General features: G+C 36.6%; 1 protein-coding gene and 1 non-coding gene across 4 annotated transcripts in view; one reads left to right on the top strand and one right to left on the bottom strand.

The window, feature by feature from the left end:
* Ssh (Protein phosphatase Slingshot) overlaps positions 1-22,379 on the top strand; it is a 109,499-nt gene that overhangs the window by 9,333 nt on the left and 77,787 nt on the right. Inside the window, exon 1 of one of the 3 annotated variants that reach the window (XM_076426306.1) lies at positions 10,209-10,351. The exons of 1 other annotated variant lie outside the window; for it this stretch is intronic. In XM_076426306.1, the coding sequence (XP_076282421.1) occupies positions 10,272-10,351 (80 nt within the window). In that variant the 5' untranslated portion in view covers positions 10,209-10,271. Of the gene's footprint in view, positions 1-10,208; positions 10,352-19,462; positions 20,312-22,379 lie in introns of those variants that run through there. One more of the 3 variants, XM_076426308.1, reaches the window with a different exon arrangement.
* Positions 16,780-16,852, bottom strand: Trnar-ucg (transfer RNA arginine (anticodon UCG)). Its single transcript has one exon. It is a non-coding gene; the product is annotated as a tRNA-Arg (tRNA).

Below are 22,379 nucleotides of genomic sequence, written 5' to 3'. Positions count from 1 at the left end.
TGTGCTTGCTTTATAGGACTGTAGAAACAGTTCAATTTATTCCTGCTTTGCTGAACGCTAGGAACAATCTCGATTATTTGTCCCTGCTTTGTAGGATTCTAGTCTGATTTACTTCTCCCTACTTCTTAGGATACCAGGAATAGTCTAATTTATTTTCCCTTGGTTTGTGTGAAAGTTTAGGGCCAGTCTAATTTATTTGTTCTTGCTTCGCAGGGGCTTTAGGAACAGTCCAACATATTTGTCTTGTCTTGCAGGAGTTTAGAACAGTCTAATTTATTTGTTCTCGCTTCGCAGGAGTTTAGAAACACTCCACCTTGCTTCTCAATGTTATCAGAACAGTCTACCTTACTTTTTATAATTTGTTCTTAGGTGGTTATATCAATATCTACTTAAGAACTTCAGGAAACTCGATTAAAAATTCATTGGCTTTCAATCGATTATAAATAGGCAATACCTTAAGGTGAGAATAAACTGAGAAATCGTTACGAGAAATTGGCAATTTAAAAAAAGGGTAAGTCGATATTGTTTTTGTTTTTCGGTTGTTCCATATAATTTAAAAATGACAGTTTTCTTTGCGAAAGAAAGTACTTTCACAAGTCTTTTTACACAAATAAAGAACCACGACGAATTAATTCTCTAATTATCTCTTAGGGATGTAGTAGTATTCATTTTGAGGGATAGTTAAAGGCGTAGATCAGTTGAAGCAACTAGGCAGAAAGCGAAAAGAAAGGAGGGAAATAATGAATGTAAATAAGAATAGTATTAAAACGTACAACAAAGTGTGACTAAGATTGGATGAATGATTGATGCACATGAATGACTAACATAAGACCGTAATATAATAGGGCAATCATTGTAAAATAAGATTCGTTTTTACAGCCTGGTGACTGAGAAATAACCTATTTATCTGTCAGTGTTCAGTTCGGTAATTACACCGGCAACTCGGTAGCAAAAATAACAGCATAAAACCGCGAGATCGTCCAATCAGAACGCCCTTGTAGAACGAGCTGGCAAATAATTCGGTAAATCATGACTCCGTCCGTCGATTCCAGCAGGATAGGAGAAATCTCGGGTAGCAAAAAATGGTTGGTTCGCTCGTTGATTCTTTGTCGGTTACCTGTAGGATGGTTGCGTTGAAGTATTCATCGGTTTTCACTTTTAACGTTCATCGTACCTGCGAGTATCAGGTGAAAAGGAGAAACATAGGCTGACAATGAGAAGAATTCTGACGACCCGTCTGGACACCGAAGCCTGCCAAGGTAGTCTACCTTGAACGGAATTCTCGGTCGTACGTAAATTTCACTAACAAAGAGCCGTGACTCCGTCAAGAATAATGGCCGGACGTTGCATGTCTTTTCCTTCGTTAACGATGCCGCTCGGATAATATCGATGCCATTTTGTACGAGCAAACAGCATAGATTCGAGACGGAATCCAACTGCTGCATTCTTTGGCTTTGAATCAATGCGATTTCGAGAACCGGCGCTTCTTCACAATTGCTAAAAGTAAGAGTCGCCATTACGGTGTACCCGAGTCTCTTCTCACATTACATATATTACACCTGAATCTTTTTTTATAAATCATTTTTATACTGGTTCCTTGTACGTTCTAATCCTTAGCAGTCGTGGGGTGACCCAGAGTCACCAGTAAAAATTGCTGTACCATTATTCACAACACTGTTTACATTTTACATGATTAAATATGTTGACCATAAGTAGATCTTTTCGTGCACTTCACTTTACTTCGTCTTTTACACTTGTTACTGTTTATTTCATTACTTTTCGATATTTTATTTTTGCCGTATCTTCTTATTTTATCTAAAGGGCGTCTCAAAATGACCTGACATTTTAAATTGCGCGCCATTTTTTTGTGGCGAACATAGAATACTCATCTTTGACAACTGGCATCAGGAAGTATTGAGGTTTAGTCATGGAGAATTTCACGATCGAGCAACGCATAGAAATTATGAAAATTCTCTACAAAAATGGTGAGTATGTTGCGCGCTGCGGCGATGTGAATTGGCCACCGAGATCGTGCGATCTGACGCCTTTGGACTTCTTTCTTCGGGGTTTTCTGAAAGGAAAAGTGTATGCCAATGATCCACAGACCATTCCGGAGCTCAAGGAAGCAATTCGACGCACCATTAATGAAATTAGTCCGCAATTATGCTAAAATGTTATTGAAAATTTCGTGAAAAGAGTGAACGTTTGCAAACAGGGGCGAGGCGGCCATTTATCGGATATTGTGTTCCACACATAACCTCCATGTTTGTACCTTGTATTAAAATAAAAACATTCGTACTTTTCAAATAAATAATACGTTTTACTAATAAATTAAAATGTCAGGTTATTTTGAGACACCCTTTATAATACTCTTTATCTAGAATCGTATCCTACCTACTTACGTACCTGTTTCGAATAGGTACCTAACCTAAAACGTTAGGCTGAAGAGAACCTCGTCTCTCATCGTACATAGTTGCAATTCACACCACAGTATTAGGGACATTCCTAGTGATCTTCGTGCCGCAGTAATGAGCACCTCCTTTACTTTAGTGTACATAATATCCCTTTGTTTATTAAAAAGACACAATAGTAGTTTGTTTTTATATTTTTATTGTATCGAAGTAGATATTTGAATAATAATAAAACTTTCCCTTATGCAATTCAGATCAATATAAAGAATGAACAATCATGTGAATAACGGTCCTTTGGTGATCGAGATAGAAGAAAATGAGGAAATTTGGCTCTCAAAAGAAATCTCAATCGTTGTACTGCTGATATTTGGCTCTTTAGGGTAACGAGTTTGCCGAGCACTGCCCTATCCTATTAAAATTGATGCTGAATATATTTCATTGATAAAGAAAGACGTTACCCGATAGGATATCCGAGAGTTAGGCACTCGTGATTCTTCAACATTAATTGCTCCTTCCGTAAATGGTATCGTTGCCAGGAACAAGGCATGGGCTGTGCGTGCAGAAAACGCATCGAGCAACGCCGAGATCGCTAAAAGCGGTCTCGTGTGAACCTACGTGAAAGAGACGAGACGAGACGAAACGAAACGAGACGCTATCGTGTTCAAGAGAGTTACATCTTGTGTATCTCATTGTGCTCGAGCATTTACGTAATCGAGGTTCTACAATAGCCGTAGCACTTTCTGTGCATTTCTTCTTCCTTTTTTGCTTGACACTTCATAGATCGCCTATGCGATTGTGCGCGCAATTGCAAACGTACACATTATTTCTGCGATTGTAGCTCGAGATCGCAGTTTCTCAGACTATAGCTATCAGCTTGTTACACATGGAACAAACGCATTTTTAATGAACACGATAAAAAATATTCCAGACAAATCATTATTAATAAAGAAATATCTCGGTGAAATTGTCATAACACGATAAAACAACTCGCTTGTAATCTAAGCATGTCAATGAGTATTTCCCTTTTTTGGAAAATTTGAACAAAATCATTACCACGCTTATATTAACTTGCCGTGTTGTTGTTGTATGCGTCAAGTCTTGTAATCGAATTTTAAACCTCTTCCCATAGTCCAATCTTGCTGAAATTTTATGTACAAACTTGCTTCCGATGACAATAAAAGTAGAAAATAAAATATATAAAAAAAACTTTTTAAAAACCGCGCTTATATTAAAATGCTCTAAAAATAATTTTTTTCCTGGTTCTCCATAAAATACCGAATCCAGTTAAATGATTAATAATATTTTTCCCCAAAATTTTAAACAATTAGTTCAACATTTCTTCTGTTATAAAATTAGTGTCGGAATAGATAGAAAAATTTAATATAAATTTAAACAAAACCATGACATTAGTGACTATAAAAATAAAAGCGTGGATCGCTAAACTATATTGACGTAATCTTCGTGGGCGCCCCACGCTTTTATTTATAGTCACTAATGTCATGATTTTATTTAAAATTATATTAAATTTTCCTATCTATTCCGACACTAATTTTATAACAGATGAAATTTTGAACTAATTGCTTAAAATTTTGGGGAAAAATATTATTAATCATTTAACTGGATACGGTATTTTATGGAGAACCAGGGAAAAAATTATTTTTAGTGCATTTTAATATAAGCGCGGTTTTTAAAAAGTTTTTTTAAAATACCTTTTTATTGGATAAACAACTTCCTTATCGCAAATCTTCAAATTTGATAACGTGAAAATGATTGTATCCTCCGCCGCGGAGAATATAATCGAATAGATATAAAAAATCTAAAATTGGTCACTTGACCCCTCATGGTAGGTTTAGTGTCAATAATCGTCGATGCATAACTTTAACCATAAATGTTCGAGCGCGTGTCCTGTTCGAATGTTTTGGATTTCTCGGCGACTGTCGATAACTACATACGTTCGTGACTGCGTATTCATTGATTTTTTAGTTTGTAGCTCTCTTTCGGGGTCATTCACCTTCGACTGGTGAAGCCGCAGCTGCTGCTAGATTCTCCACTGTACTCTCTGTTTATCGCCCACTTGTCAATGGGCTCGGCAATGAGACGCTCAAAACACTTGCGATTTATGTTTCTATCGCGGACAGAGATTTTTTTCGTTGATTGTTTCGAAAGGTCAAGATTTCCTGATGATCGCGACTGGAACAGATCTCTGTCATCCGAAAGAATCCTTCCACTTCCTGCGGAAGGAAGAATTTGTATGCTCGTGTTCATTCCTACTATGTGTATCCCTGATAGGAAATATTCCATTAAAAATGTGATTGTTCAACGAATTATTTGGACGTATATTAAATAGCAATAATAGTGCAGCATGTGTGTATATTAGACAAATCTGGCTTGAACAGTGATGATATTTTAGAATAATATTAACAAAACGATGAATTGCTTTGCTTTTTTACTAATTGTAAATACAAAATATTATTATCATATTTATCGTGTGTAGGTTTTACCATTACAATCTTAAGTGTACTTACGTACATATGGAATATTTCTAAATATAATGTAATAAACTTCATAAACAAATTTAAACATTAACGCATAAAGAACTTTACAACACATAAAGAAATTTAAATAGTACAACAAAGCAATAGAACAACATATTTGTAACATTTAAATTGACAAGCATAGATATTGCTACAATAATGTTCCGAATGCTTGAGGGTGATTAAACCCTCCCTCAAATCAGTGTCGATGCTGTGATACTGTAAACTTAAAGTAATAAATAAAGTTGTTGTTAAATACTGAAACACTTTAGCGGATTTTGGCCCATTCTACAAATAACAATAGTGATGGAAACGGATAAAAAATTGATTACTGTTAAAATCTGACTGCATCTTAAATCGTATTTTGTAATGCTTGTTACACAGCACAATAAAATGATATCGTAATGATTGGACTGCGGATTTTATGCATTTAGGACAAAAATGGCCACGTACAATTTAAAGCAGTGGACATGCTAACAATATTTAAGGACATCAATGTATTAGTTTCAGCTTGACAGGACAATTGAAAGAGGAGTACAATTTTTACCTGGCTCCTGTGTCCTGCAATCAGTACGAACATTTTTCATTTTGCATACAGATCCGCAGTCTAGTAATGATAATTAAATAAAGGGTTCGCAGTGGCGAGTACATAAATGGAGAAACAATTTTATCAATGTATAACGCGATATACGTACCTACTTGATAGCTGTATTCCTTTTTTGCACTTTGACCTTTAGCATCGTATACTCTACGTTACGATCTACTATCACCGTAGTTCACGGTTCATTGTTTACAAACTGCCAGTGGAGCTCAGCAGTAGCATTCTTGGTGAGCTGTGCGAATAGGGCAAACTTGGATAATTTAATTTTAAAGTAAAGGGAAGCGTGGTAATATTAGAATGTCGCAGCGTCTGGTTTTACAAAGGTTACAACATCCAAAGGTCTAGAAAAATTAAAAGTGCAGGTATAAAATTGTAATTTTATTAATATTATATTCAATGAATGGTAGAAGGACCATAGGGTGAAAATAATATTGAAAATTTTCATGCAAATCGCGAGATTTTAAGTGAAACAAAAATGCGAGTGGCGCAGATGCTTTTTTGTTGCGGAGGATCGCAACTTCGAAAAATATTTACAAACTCCCCCTCTGTACTTTATAAAATTGGAGTTTAATAATAATGAATACTCTGCGGATCTTTGAGAAGCAGGAATAATATAAAAATTGATTTCATCCCTTTTAACGACTTTGTTACAATAAGATCAAAGATTTTTCAATCTTTTACTGTTTTATATTTCACTCAACCAATTTCTTCATAAATGCATGAAGTTCCGCAATGGAGTTTAAAGTAACATTTTGATCGGGATTCCCCCACGTTGATCGAGATTAGGTTTTCCTTAAACTGCGCTTCAATCGTTTCAGTCAAAAGATATTGGGCAACGGCATACGTACACTTCAATTTACATTGTCGATTTCGACTAACCAAGCTTGGGTGAATCATCTACCGTTCTTCTTCACGGATCAGCTAGTAAGAGTCATTGTATTGCCTAACAGACGTTTTTTGATACCAGTAAAAACTGTTCCGATGCTTCAGATATACACACTTCGTTGTTTAAAACCGTTACAGCCAAACCATGGATGTTACGCATTTATTTAAAAATATTCACAGTAATTAACCATGCTGTTATTCCAAACCCATTAAAATTATTCTGAAAATATATTGAAATATAGACAATTTTGCATAACTGTATACTATACGAAATAAAATGTACAAACTCTTTTATCTGATCGTGCAATTAAATAAATAATGCTCAATTTCAGATAAAGATAAATATAGTAGATAAGAGTTGACTCACATATGTCTCACCGCTCTATTGTGTTTACAAAGCTAGGGTCAGATTAATAGCAAACAGTCATTGAGTGCAGAATTATCGTAACATCATGACAACAAGTTGTAAAAAGAAAAACTTACGTGTCCCGATTTATTTGACCGACACTGTACACGCTGATGGCAGCGGAAATAACAAAATACGTAATGAGAGACCACGAGAGACAAGTCTTTCAGAAGCGAACCAGTTTTCAGATTGCAGCTGATATTTACTGCAAAATTTCCGCACGAATGCACGCTCAAACTAATGTTTATGCTTCATTAACTCATTAAAAATTTTTCTACGTAAAAGAATTATAAGGCCAGACTAGCTTTTGCTGCTGAGTAGATTAAAGCAATAGATTAAGGGAATTTTAATAAACTGGTCGAATAATTGAACATTATATTTTGCTGTTCCTTTTATTATTGTTGTCTAAACGTTCTCCGTCCTTTATCGTGCCTCAAGCCAAACGAAATTTAAAGGGACATTCGTCGCTAGGCCCGTATCAAGTGATCGTCTCCCTGCCCATTCGAATCATAAATTTGAAGTTGCAAAATGTGTGAAAGAATACCTTACATCCATTGTTACAAAGAAGAATATTAATCCTACATTATGAAATACTAATGTCAAGTATAGGTACTTACAAATTTCTCAGAATCTTCTGTTCCTCCGTCGTATCAAGTGGACGCTGCCATTTCCGCAAATACATCTTATTAACGATGAAGCTCAAAACACCACATTTCTACACAATCACTGGACACTACACAGCACACTTTCCGAAATCATGACAGCGAACGGGAAGAAGTTACTCCGGCCACGGTCAAAATAGTACTGCCATTGTCACCTCGATTTTTCGTGAATGGTTAAGGATGGATTTAGGCGGGGAAAAGTTGCGTTTGTTAATTGGACGGGGGTGTATAGGAAGGACTTTAGGTTGAGAAAGTGGGGAAACTGTCAAAGAAATTCCTTTTGGTGTCAAGTCATCTGACTTGATTTTAAGTCAACGTTGTAGATTGTAGATCATTATACATACATATATGTACATATAGTAATAGCAACATTGTGCAAGTAAATGTGCGTCTTCAATCAAAGAGAAAATTCCAGTGGTTAAAAGTCCGAGAATTTGTTGGTGAACTGTGGAAACATTTAATGTTGCAAAAAGTAGAATTTAGTTTTACAATCTTTCAATGAGTCATTGCTTGCGACGATGAGACCACAACCTTCCAGTCAGGTGTTCCTTACAATGGTATGGACTACAGATTATACAGATTGGCGTGCAATGGATACTAAAATCCTTGGGGAATCATATCAACTGTCTACGAATCCGATGATACTAACTCCGATCACGTTAGCGACATAATATAATATCTGTATCGAATATTTTTCATTTGAATACATATAATTATATATCTGTAACACTTCAATACTTGCAAGTTTCCAATTTGGGGGAACAATGTTTTTTATAAAGGGTACACAAAGTTGCTCTTGCTCGAGTTAAATGTCAGGAAAATGTACTGCGGTTTAACCCTTTGCTCTCCTTTGTAGAATGTGACTCGACATCAGAGAAAGAGAAATGTAAATAAAACGGGTTTTTATGTGTTTTTGGTTCTTCCTTTATCTATTTAATTGCCTTAGTTTTCAGTTAAAAACAAATGTATACGTTCCACAAATATAAATTACAACAAAATTTGTGCGAGTAAAATATTAAATAAATATAATTAGTAAACAATATTGTTTAAAATACGTAGCACAGACAAGGACCAGACTTTTGAAGTAAATTTCAAATGGAAACATTTAAAATAGATCAGGGAGTTGTTGGAAAGAAAATTTAAAAATAATTCGGAGTGCAAAGGAGAGCCGTCCATTTTAGACAAGTTAAGCGGGAAAATATTACGGTTATTATCAGACTGCACATCTTTATGCAAAATAAAAATGTTCTGCATCGATTGTGGGAAGCAGGAATAAAATAAAAATTGATTTCATCGTTGTATTGAAAAGAACACTACAATATTCTTAAATTTTCCTCATCTTTCACTGGTTTATATTTCATCCAGCTAATTTCCTTATAAATGCATAAAAATCCGCAGTCCAGTTATTATAAGTGAAATATTTTAAAATATTGTGTGATTCCACAGCATATCAATTTCCATGGTAAATATAGTCATTTATAGTTTATTTGCAATCAAGTATGACCTACTTAAACTGTAATTTATATAATACAATATGATTAATAGACTGCGGGTATTTATGCATTTATAGCAAAATTGACTAGACAAAATTCAAAATTGTTAAAAAATTTTCAAAATTGCACGTGTCAATATATGATTTTTCCTCTATTAAAATAATTAAGGGAAGAAATGACATTCAATTTAGTTTCTATTTCTTGCAATCGATTCAGTCAATTTTATAGTCTAATGATTAACATTGGCACGAGTGACTAATATAAAATTATGACGAATCATATAAATGAATGGATTAAAAAAGAGAGTAGTTTGAAGTAGTTTCTGACGTCTTCGTTTAGATTAATCTCCAGTCCCTCTGAATGGAGAATCGGGTTGGTTCGAAAGAAAACCCGAGGCATTCGAGTAATGTAGATGGTGGATTCTGCCGATTCCGGGCCGTAGTGCGGCAGTGGTTCCCGTTCGACATTCCGACAAGTTTTGCGTTATCCCTCGGAGCAAATAACGCAGGACGAGAGCGTAGAGCGGCGTGGCGCACGCGCGGTGGAATCGTATGCATACGGAACCGTAAACACAGGGCGGAAATGTGTTATGGTGCCATGGAACGCGTCCTTCCCACCGTTTTCCACGCTTTCCTCGATCGACCGAGTCGCGCGTTTCGGTCCGATCCAGTCTGGTCCAGTCCGATAGGTTAGGTTATGGTCGTCGCGGCGGTTTTGACGGGTGTGAAGGGACGCGCGGCGGGGAGGGGTTATCGCCGCGGAGCGGATCGAGAGGGGAGAGGGGGTAAGCGAACTCCCACCGTTGCTCGACTCGCTCCGCACTTCAGTCGCCTCGTGTACCTCGGAACGCGAGTGTTCGTTCGTATTTCGTGGTCCGCGGTCCCGTTCCGTTCCCTCCAGTCGCTGGCCACGTTCTTCTACCTCGTTCCCGAATCGTGTGCTCTCTGTCTCTCTCGCTCTCTTCAGCCACCGAAAATTCGAATTGTGTGTCCCGCCGTGATTCGATCGTCCCAGTGAGCTTACGATCCCTTCTTTACCGACCGTGTTGGAGGTGTGCACGAAATTTTCGGACGAGTCCCCGCGAGAGTCACGCTCTCCTCATTCTCCGAAATTTGTGTAAAATGTTGTTGGTGAGAAAGGCGTCCGTGAGCAGCGAATCTGTGAGTGCAGCCAGTGTTTAGTGGCTAGATTCGTCGACCGATTTTCGAACGAATCTCGTGTTCCGTAGTGACTCGTGAAAGAGGTTTACTCTCGCTGACCGCTTGCATGTGTTGACTTCATGGTCTTCGAGAGCGTCGAGAGGCGGAACCCGGGGTTCCTCCGCGAAGACGCTAGACACGGTTATATCCAATACATCAGGTAAGATTTTCCTCGATTTCTATCCGAGAGACTTTTCTTTTCGTAACCGTGTACATACTGACGAGGGACTGTCGATCTTGCGAGATGTGCGCGTAGTAGCACACGACACGCAGCCATGTGAATACGATAATGTGTCATCGAGCGGGCATCGTAAGTATGCTCTCGTGTATTGTTCTCGGGAAAGGAAATCGTTGAGAGGTATCGATATGTCAGTCGTGTATCGGTGATGATTGAAATCGTTGCGGTCACTCTTTGTTATAGCTGAAATTCCCTGTGAAGCATTTGTTTACCATCTACGATACTAGGTGGATCATGTTTGTTAGCACTCGTATTACATTCCATCCTATTTGTTAACGCGAGGTTTACGGAGCTCTAGAAATAACTGTTCCACATTATTTTATAAACATAAGAAGAATGTGTCTATCCAAATTTTTGGCCATTTTTCCAATAATATATACACAAAGAAATAAATTTGGCAAGTACTTCCTCAGGGAAGCATCTTTACAATCTTAATAGGAAATTGAGAATATTAGAACCCGTCATTTTGACGGGTCCCGTAAACCTCTATAGTGTTAATTGACCGTTTTATGGCTGTTACGTAAAAATCGGAACACAGATAATTCTCGTTCGCGCCAAAACGTTACCCGACTTCAATTTTTTTATAAATCAACCTTTACAAACAAAGCTTTAAATTATGGTAGAGATGTTCGTGCTCTTATATGATCATTATTTTACACTTGAAGTTTATAAATACGTTTTGAAACTATAAAATACATTATCGAATATCGTACAAAATTTTTCCTTTATGTTTCAGTTTTGATTTCGAACTTTTTAATCGCTCAGGGTGCTCACAGCTTGAAAATGTTGAATTTATCTTATACGAGTGTAAATAAAAATTAATTGCATTGAGATAGTTTTATCTAATATGAAATTTATGTACGTCGGTGTCATATAAATGGAGGGCGAGTAACGGAGGGTTGAAATCCAGATACCGATCGTTTTTTAATGTACGCTCAAATCCAAGATAAATAATTTACTCCATACTACATCGCCGACCATAATTTCCAGAGTATAATCGGACAGTAAATCACATAATTTAAAAGTAATTACAATTTACACCGAGAATACAAATATGGAATTTCGAATAAATATTTAACGCATGAACCGAATACCTTTTCTACCATAAAAACTCATGGTAATTAAAAAGTAATGATCTGCAGTGAATTACATCTTGAATAATCTTGATAGACACGAGTATGTACTATGTTGCAGGTAGATTTCGGATCTTTGTGCAAAATAAAAATTGTTACGTGAAATTATATTTTCCTCTTTTAAACATTTTAATAAGTCCAAAATAATAGACAATGTCCTTTTAAATTCTTTAAAATACATTTTTGTATTTGATCTATTAATTTTTCTTATGGATGCATAAAATCCACAGTTACGGGCAAATACATATATGTATAGTGCAGTTGTTAAACAGTGTATCTACGCAAATAAAAGAGAACAAATTCAATCTTTATGACCGCGGTTTTCCGATACATTTCTGAAATGTGTATGTATTTAGAAATGGATTTACGATTTGTTGGTAGATACCTTAAAATTATAAACGTGTATTCGAACTCCGTTGTTCAATTATTGACATAGGGTCAAAGATATCGGTAAATGCATTTGTCAAGTTAACTCGTCCTCTCCGATTTGCAGATTAGATAACTGGCGGTAGGTATTTGTACGTGGTATTTGTACAAAGTAAATTTTTCACATTTATTGCAAATATAAATGTTCTAATTTTAACGATTTATCCATGACTCATTGCAAATACAGAAAATCGTGATTAAATAAGAATCATGATCACACTGCGGATTTTATTTAAAAGAAATGAGTAGATGAAATTTGGAACAGTGAAGGGATTAAATCAATTTAAAAATATTCATGTATTATTGTCGGCTTGTTGAAATGATTAGACATCGACAATTCTCTTACAATTTAAATAATTATTAGTTAACAAAATACCATAAAACTTTATTAACTTCATGCAGACAATTCTTATTTTGATAACTATTATAGATTTAATACAATTAATAGTTGATTGATTGGAACTCTTTACTTCGTTAATAAATGATAAGAAGATACTGAAGAAGACAACCGTACGAATTTATGGTACAATCCATTAAGTGGCTCGTCGAGGTATAATTAAAAAACGCAGTGTCGTGTAAACACATACACGGTGTCCTATTTTAATGCGCCTGTTTATCGGCAAGGTGGTTACCTTTCGTGTTAGCTGACATAGAGCAACAGCTGCGCCCTTTATGCCGCTGCACTGTGAAAAGGGGACCCTCGAAAGCAATTATTTTTAAAAAGAGAGAACCACTACGAGGGCCAGCTTTTGTACGGGTTTTGAATCTCTCACGGTAGCTAGTTCGAATCTCCTATTCTCACAGTATTGTAACACGTGTAGTACTGGTGATATCAGCCGGTTGGAGATCTGTATCTGATAATGCATCGACATCCGACGCTAATTTTCTTAACCCTCTATAATCCGAATGCTTGTTATAAATGTGGAAACATTTATTTAACTTGAAAACAGCAAATAACATTCCCTAGAACGAATAAAAATTTAATTTACTCCGATCCGTGAAAAAATAATTGACAATAGCGATGCATAATTTCTTTGTTTATGTAGGAGACGTAACAGGACTTTGTCACATTTTTCTTACAAATACAATTAGATTAAAAAATATCAGTATGTGTGGGTTAAAATTCTACGAATATTTTTGTGTTGACACGTACCGAAAATTCCAAAAATTCTCACAGAATCAACGTAAATTTAACTTGTCAAGCCGACCAGTTACAGATTTCATGTATTCGTAATAAAAACGAGCAGGTGAAATTTAAAATATTATTATTAACTCGTTGAGAAATGATTAAAAGAAGGAAGGAATTTCTCCTGAAATTCTGAAGGCTTCTGGTTGTTGCAACAAATGCAACAACATTTTATTTTGATACGAGTGGTACTGAAAGTAACAATTCACTTTTATGTCCAACTAGTTTGACCATCGCGTCGGTGTTCAGTCGATCATCGTTCCTTGTGAATTGTACAGCAATGCGGTGTTGCTTAGAGACGCGAACCACAACACGAAACAGGCACACGACTAGATAATAGTTAATCGAACCCTAGTGTTCGCTGGGTTACTAGAATTCACGGAACTACCGCAATTCTACTATAGCAGATAATTACGATAAAATGTAATCTTCTTTTTCTGAAAATTCGCTACGAATTTTGTAAATGATATTGATTACTTGTGTCTTATCTTCAAGTGGGCGTACATTGGCAAACCCAAGCAATGACTTCAATACAGAATAATTTAAAATGCTTGCCCGATACAGGAAATTCGTAGTTCAAAATATCGATAAAATTATTTTTCATCATTTTTAGCTACAGTGCATCTTACTGATAACAAAACTGATTAAAGAGCAACTGTGACGGTAATATGTTATTACTAGACTGCGGATCTTTATACACTTATGGCTTCTGAAGATTTTCAACAAATGCTGGAATATAAAACTCCACAGAATTTACTACCATTGTCGTTTATTTCAGATTTATGAAGGCTACTACCACTGAAAATAAGTCTTTATTTGTTCCCACTTTCTTAAAATTTGCCTACAAAAATTCAAAATTGCATAAACCTCGTCAGTCTATTACTTTTAAACTGTGAATGAAATATTTCTGAAAAATTTGTTTTCTAAACTTGTATAAGAAATCTGAGTTTTACTATTGATTTTTACCATACAAATCACATAATCTAAAAGAAATAATTGACTGCATCGGGGCCTGCTTATTTGTTAGACAATATCTCTATTACAACATCCGGCACCTTCATGACTCATTATCTTAACCTACCTGCTTAATTATTTATCTCGTAGCATCTTGAAGGACATTGAAATAACTAGAAAGTATGCATTATTTTATAAAACTAACAAGGGCAGAACCTCAAGTGTCCAACTTCGATTTTGATAATTTTTTGTGAGACGATATGGATCCCTAATGATGTCTGCGAAATATTAGGTGTAGTTACTCAGTAGTTTTAAAGATATAAACAATTGAACTTCGAAAACTTAAGCTGCAAATCATGGTACATCAACAAGCTATGAAAGTTTAATAGATTATATCTTTAAAACTATTGAGTAACTGTATCTAATATTTTGCAGACATCATTAGGGATCCATATACCATCGTCTCGCAAAAGATTATCAAAATCGAAGTCGGACACTTGGGGTCCTTCCCTTGTAAGGATAAAATATTTGCACGTTAGAAAAAACTGAGTATATCGTCTGGAACTGTGGAAATTCCACTGGTATTCGCAACGCAGTGTTATTAATGAAGAAAGTAATAGTAATTAGTGAAATAAAAACACACCTAACTATCCCAGACGGTACTTTTGATCGATATCAATCCGGAACCCATGAACATAGAAATTTCGTTGACTGTAAAAAAAGCTAACAAAATTGTTAAAATATAAGTGTTTAATCTTGCATTGAAATGTGGAGAGAGAAGTATCTCCGACTGGTGGGAGTTGGTTTTTCCAGAGAACCGCATAAAATGACGAATTTTTGCAAGTTTTTCGGTGAAACGCAGTGCATCGTCAGCTGCGAACTCCAGAAGCTGGATACTCCGATCTCGGTATACCTGATCGCTGTTCGAGACTCTCGATTCTTCCGAGCAGGTAGAAACAGGCCGGGACATCTGTCGTCTCGTTTCGAGTAGGTCCAAAGAAGAGAATCGCGCTGTGAAACGCAGAACCGGTTCGGAGTTCAGCTGGTTTCCACAGGACAGAACTTGGAAGGAGCGATGAGCACGTGTTCTGCTCGGAAGAAGGTACGGCGAGCAAAGATGGAGAGCCGATCGACGCGATTCCGCTCTACTCTACTCTGCTCTGCTCTCTTCTCTGTTCCGTTCTGCTCTGTTCTGCTCTGCTGTCTTCTCTGCTCTGCTCTGCTCTGCTCTGCTCTGCTCTCTGCTCTCTTCTCTGCTCAGCCTTGCTCTCCTCTCTTTTCTACTCTGCCTTGCTCTCTGGTCTGCTCTGCTCTGCAGGTCTTTGTTGTCTCGTGCATCTGCCGATGCATTTTTCCCCGTAGTACCGGCGCGTTTCCCCGTTTCGCCAGAGTATCCAAAAGCTTTGGAAGGTTGCCGCGATCGTTTGCTCGCGTTTGTCTGCAGGTCGGTCGGTCGGTAGGCCAGCCGGTCTTTTGCGTTCACCGTTTCCGCTCTAGTTGGCCGGCTTCCAGTGGTTCGCTGGATATTCTTTCTTCTTCGAGCGAGACGCAATTTTCTCCGCGTTAAACGTCGCTTTTCCCGTTCATTGCTCATCGTTGCGTCACCGGGAATCACGGGCTCGGTGAAAGCGATCGTCCGTTCGATTCACGCCGAAGACAAATGGTAGCGATCTCGATGCTAGATGCACAGTGCTCCCGAACGCGGTCTCCAGCGACGCGGTTTCGAATGTTTCGATTATAGAGCGACCCACAGTCGTCCGTACGGTCGATGTAGCAGTTCATTAAGATTTTAGCACTATCTGAAAGTTTAAGGTTGTAACGATGTAGGTCGTTGGACTCGTTTTGACATCAACTGCAAAATATTGCGAAGTCAAAAATATCTATTGATTTTTAAGAATTAAAGGTGACTTTGATTTTTTATAGAATGAACATTTTTGGAAAAGTTTGTTGTACTGAACTTTGCAGAACGCTAAATGTTGAATAACTTTTGTTTAGAACGTTTTTTTGTATCATTATCAGAATTGCTTTAATAAGAATAAAAAAAACAATAATTCATAATGGTATTAATGAAATGTTGATTTTTAAATGCTTGTACAGGTTTTGAAGATGATGGACATTTAGAAAGCAATAACATTCGATAAACATCAATATCCACTGAAGTATTTGTGACACTTTAAATAACAATTTAATTCCTGAAGAAGAGGATGAAGGTGGAAATGATTTGTGCGGCATCATACAAGAAAGATATACTTTTTTTATTTCTAATATTTTTCCTCATAACAATTGTTTGTATCGGTTACATTTATGAGTATAAATTATTTCCTAAACTTTATCAGAAATACATTTTACCACATTTTATAAACTGTTTTCTAATGTCTTTTAAGATTCCTCGATTTTGTGTGGTTTAGATTGTTAGAATAAAATTATTTCATTTCTGTGAGATTATCTGAATCTAAAATATGAAATAGTATTTTAAATATTTATTTCGCCAAATATTGCCCATCTGGCACAGGAGAGGATCAAAGTATTTAATGTGTGATATGAACATTTTTTAAAAGTCATTAATGTAGTATCAATAATAAAGCAATATGTAATATCATTACCGTAATTAAATCATGTAAAAGATGTAATTTCCACCAGAAAAATATGTTCGACCGTGACAGGATTCGAACCTGCAATCTTCGGATCCGAAGTCCGACGCCTTATCCATTAGGCCACACGGTCGTCTACTGTTCTTGCCAGATTTTCCTATTTTAGTAAACAGCGAATGAGTTAAAGCCATGATACATTTAGAATTCATTTAGTAATTTACTCGATTACTTTTTCACGGTACGCGCCACGTAGGAACTTTCAATAACTATTACAGCTGTAGGATAAAATGTCTGTGCTGATAAGAATGTTTCAACTCATTCAAATTGTCACGAAATTGATATGGACTATTTTTAATCTACATAAAAATCCACAATCTAATAATAATAATAATAATAATAATACCGATGTAAAAACTTCTCAAATCAGCATTTTCCCAGTGGCAAAGTTGTCGATTAAATTCACACGTTTTAAATCTTTCTATTTTTGCCTATTTTCGTGATACTTCTTCAAAATGAATTTTGAAGTTCCTTTTTAAAATCAATTTTCAAAATCATTTTTGCATTATTTGCATAAATCGTGTTGTAGATTGATCGTTCAAGATTGAGCAGTTTCCACATGGAATGTATTCACACAATAAAGAATTCCAATATCGTCAGTTCGGATAGTCGAGGCTCTACTGAATTGTGGATTAACCAAGCAAATAAGCTCCGAATTATGTCGTATAGAAAATTTTGGAATAACTGTTATTTTTGGTCCCTGTGCAAGTCGTTTGGTCCAATTTGAAAATAGTTATTCTAATTGTAAGTTAAAAAGGGCATTCGAATACTTTCGTCGGCCATTGTATATTCGGGAGCTGCATTCGCAATTGACCACGCTATTTACCAACACGGGTGGCAACCCGTAAACTCAGACTCCCCGATGCACAAGCATCGAGTACCGGTTCGTGGCATACTTTAGCGGGGTTATGCGAATTGTATTCTCCTCGTAAAGGTTTTCGCTGTACATCAATGACAATTGCAGATGCGATCTTTGATGTACGTTCACCGGTGTCGAGATGTTTCGCGCGACCTACAGCCGCATCGTGTCAAATGACATCATCTCTATTACCTCTATTTCTATCCGTGTCTGTCAAGAGCCGCCTCGACAATTTACCTAAAAGCTACCCTATCTTTTTAGGAGATTTTCTTGAGCTCACACCGGAAGTTACGGTCTGGAACAGTAGACGTTTATTACTTTATTGTACCGTAATAAAATTTCCCCTGTTATCTGCAGCCCATTCTTATCTGGTCGATGGAATTCCTGTGCTGGGTCTGTAACATTGTTGGGCTTTGATGTTACGGACTTCTAGTCCCTGCAAACAGTGAACCTCTGATTAAAATCTCCAGTTTTTTAAACATTTAAAAAGCAGAATGTCAACACATTTTTGGCGGACTGTTATGAGATACTTTTTTGTTCGATCATCGACAGATTTACCAACATAACTTTTCTTTAATTTTCATTTGATTTTTTATGTAACGAAATTGAAAAGTGTTTTTTAAAGTATATGGATATGCTATTGCAAGAAAAAATAAGTTGTTTTATATTGAATCCATAAACTTCTGACAAAATTCGTTTCAGGTTTAAATGGATTAATGGTCCACATTGTATTTTTAATATTCGCGAATTCGTAATAATAGGGACACCGCATAATTAAATTGTTTCAGTTTCTTAATGGTGATTTTAAAGGCATAACCATCATAATAATATAAACGTGGACATCTGAAGACTTCAGTATAAAACCAGCAATTTTAAGTTCCTGTAATTTTATAAAAATCGATTTTACAGTAAAAAATTTGGGAAAAACTCACAGGCGTATATGATAGCAGGTAGAATGTTCATGAAAATTTTAATAACTTTTTTGTTGAGCAGAACATTCATTAAACTGCGTTCACAGTATTTATAACTATCCTTGTGGTAGAGGTACCGATTTGAAACTCGTCACTGAGGGTTTTTGAAAGAGGGCTATGATCTCATACATCTCGGCGGTTTTAATCGAGTTAAAACAGGGGAGGGATGAATAGGTATACTTCAATAGATATATCAAATCTCTCTTTTTTTAAAAAGGGTTGGAAACAAAAGAGTCTAATGCTGACACCACTATGATCCCTAATGGTTCTTTCTATACATTTGGTTCAGTGACAAAGGAATATGCTGCCCTCTTTCAGTAAAAAATGAATTTCTACATCATTTAAATTCATTATGTTTTAAAATTACAACCTCAAAATTAAAATATTGTGATAGGTTTTTTTTATATTTTTCCATTTATTTGTCGTTGGGCAAAGCGGAACTGTTTCTCCCGTTGTGGAGCAAGTTGTTCTTACATTGGGGCAAATTGTGTTACTAAAGAATAAAAATTACTAACAATTCAAATTTTAACGAAATATTTTTTTCAGATGAAATACAACACAAATATAATTAACAAAAATATGCTATGTTTAACGGACCGTCAAAACAATATAATAACCGAGATATTATCTTTGGTATGAAAATACTTAATTGTATTCAATTCTTTAAAAATCACGCTTATGTTAAAATGCACTAACAAGGAGAAAATAATTTTTTTAGACACTAGTGACTGTAAATAAAAGCGTCGAGTGCCCACGAAGATTAAGTCAATATAGTTTAGCGCTCCACGCTTTTATTTACAGTCACTAATGTCTAAAAAAATTATTTTCTTCTTTTTAGTGCATTTTAATATAAGCGTGGTTTTTAAAAAGTTCTTTCTATATATTTTTCTTATTATAAATAATGATCGGAACAACTTATCCCGGGCTTCCCTATTTGGACATCGACTACGATTGTCAGCCGGCCATATTGTCGCGGAGGTGTACTCCAACAGGGAGGCAATTTTCCGAGACGGATTCTGGACACAAACTAAAATTCGGTTTATCAGAAGCTGGAGCTCTTTACGTTACATGTCTCCTTTCCACGAATTCTTGGGCTCGGAATGCGAAAACACGCGACAGCGAGAGAGGCCACAATCTCCACGAGGGCTAATAATACGGCCAGCAAAAGTTTGCATCGCGGCGTACCCGCGCCCGCGCCCGCGCCCACGCGTCGCAGTTTCGCAGTTCTAGCATGAGTCCCGAGATGATTTTAGTATCCCATCGGTCCTCGCGCGGCGTAATCGTGCGTGCAAGTTCGTCTCTGTTCGCGGTTTCGCAAATTTCCGATTCGCCGTCTGTGCCTCCATTTCGGGCAGGCTCTTCCTCGATCACCCGCTAACTTCACCACAACAAGCTTCCCACGGAAACGATCTTCTTCCTCGTGGTTACACACAATCCAAAGACCACTTCCGTGAACAGAGGAATTATTTTTTTGCTTCCCCGTACGCGATGAGCAGTGATTTTTTCCGTGTCTAGTGTATTCAAACGATATCGCAGTGGTGGTTTTCCTGTATTTCTCTTGGACGCGTTCTTTGGTACCGATCGGTTCTACTTATTTCCTGAGTTTGCTCGAGAAGTGCATCATTACGGAGAAGTCTGAGGAGGACACCCCTGCAAGTGGAAAAGCAGGGGTACCGAGTATACTCGTGAACGGTTATGTAGACAGGTACGGATTCCGAGTTTGAGCGCGTTCGAGTAGCTCTTGGAGGATGTCGTGATGTCATCGATAATGAGTAAACGAATTTACAACTAGTTATGTAGATAAGAAAATTGCATACAGTATATTTAATAATTAAATTAAATTATATTACGCATTAATTGTGGGAAGCAGGAGTGAAATTGATTTCATTCCTGAATGATTTTGTTGCTTTGAAAACATTACAATATTTTTAAACTTTTCTAATCTTTCACTGTTTTATATTTCCTGTCGATTTTCTTATATAAATGCATAAACATCCGCAGTCTATTTATTATGTACTTTAAACACGTAATGATTTAATTAAATTATATTTAATATTCTCCATCGAGATGGTAAATAGAACCGTAGACAATAAACAATAAAATTTCATCTAAATCCACGAATAGTTATTAATAGTTGCACATTAAATAATTATGATAAGATGCAGGAAAGTGTTCCCAAACTAAACTATTCGGTAGGGCGCCCAAACAATACTCTGTGACAAGTTTCAAGTCGGTACCCCTACCAGAAGGGTAGTTATAGGGTGAGCACGATTTAATGAGGTATGCTCTATTTCTTTTGTTCTGTTCAACAAAAAATTTCGAAAAAATGCATGGACATTCTAGCTAATGGCACACATGACAGTGAATTATTTTAGAATTTTTACTTGCAACATCAATTTTAAACAAAATTCGGAAGCATAAAATTGCCGATTTTATATTGAAGTTTTCACAGTACCACGTTCACATTATTATGTTAGTTGTGTCTCATCGTGATTATTAACGTGTATTTTTTTCTAATTTTACGGATTTTACGAACAGATATGAAAAAATTGGAAATCTCCAAAGATTCGAAAAAGTGCAAATTTCGTATGAAAGTTTTGAAGGATTTAGAAGGATGGAGGTTTTACAAGGACTCAGTAATGTGAGATGTTGTTGAAAACATAGTTCTTAATTTTTTCCAGAATTTTTTGTATAGTACATCGTAGTTAAAAAGAAAATAAAAAATTCATTTTTTCGATATTTCTTTACTTTCCTGTAGGTGTAACATGTAATATTGGACATTTTTATAACCATTATATTCATTTTAAATTGTAGCACTGGCGTCAACGCGTTAAATAAAATCCATGCAGTGAGAACTCGCATTTTACAATTTTGTGTCCGTTTTCGAGCAAGCTGACCACTATGGTGACCCCAAGGATTCTCCCCTGAAAGCAATAACCGTCAATTTTATCGCACCCTGTACACTCTCCAATAGGGAGTAACATCGAACATCGGGCTCCATTTTAACCTTCGGATGGCCGGAGCAGGGCACATTCTGATCCAAAGTTACAAATGTTCCATCTTAATTCTAATTCTCGAGTAGCCAGTTATAATCTGTAGTTACATGAGGTTTAGTAAGAAGAGCAACATTAATCACAACAATTTCAAAGAGAGTTAAAAGAATTTGGAAGTACCTTTAGTTCCAGCTTATTAAAACTGTTAACGCATTGCTTGCGGACGGTTTTTTCATCAATCCACCCCGTAAAGCGGGCAATTTTTTCAGATTCGTGCTTACAGTCGCGAAACGATTAATAATACAATTATGGCAAAAGACGCGTTCACAATGTTTAAGCGTCTCCCGCAAACAACGTGCTAACACTAGATCTACACAGGGTGTCCCAAAAATGTCGGAAAACCTTGAGTGGGGTGGGGAGACATTGATCTCAAAGAGCTAAGTTCAAGAGTATGCAAAGAAAAGTCAATGCACATGACTTCTTCGAAAGCATCATGAGGGTGGAATCATGCCGGTGGTTGTCGAAGGGATCAAGGTCGACTCGGGGGATCGGACCCGCAAAAATGGGCGGAGAAATCAACTCGTTCCAGTTTACTAATAAGGCCATGTTGTTACTTGCCCTCCGTCACGGCGAGTGATCCCTTATCGTGTGAAAGTAATCGTCACAGTTCTCGATAACGAAGCTTGTAAAAGACCGCGCTGCCGAAGATAGATTTTCAGGTTTCTCTTTTCTCCGGTTACACGCATGTAATCGCTACCCTCGTGAAAGAGAAACTTCCCA

Source organism: Lasioglossum baleicum, chromosome 6 (assembly GCF_051020765.1).
Source record: "Lasioglossum baleicum chromosome 6, iyLasBale1, whole genome shotgun sequence".
In the NCBI taxonomy this organism is placed as follows: domain Eukaryota; kingdom Metazoa; phylum Arthropoda; class Insecta; order Hymenoptera; family Halictidae; genus Lasioglossum; species Lasioglossum baleicum.
The sequence above is the reverse complement of the archived record's forward strand: the minus strand, read 5'-3'. Positions and strand labels throughout refer to the sequence as shown.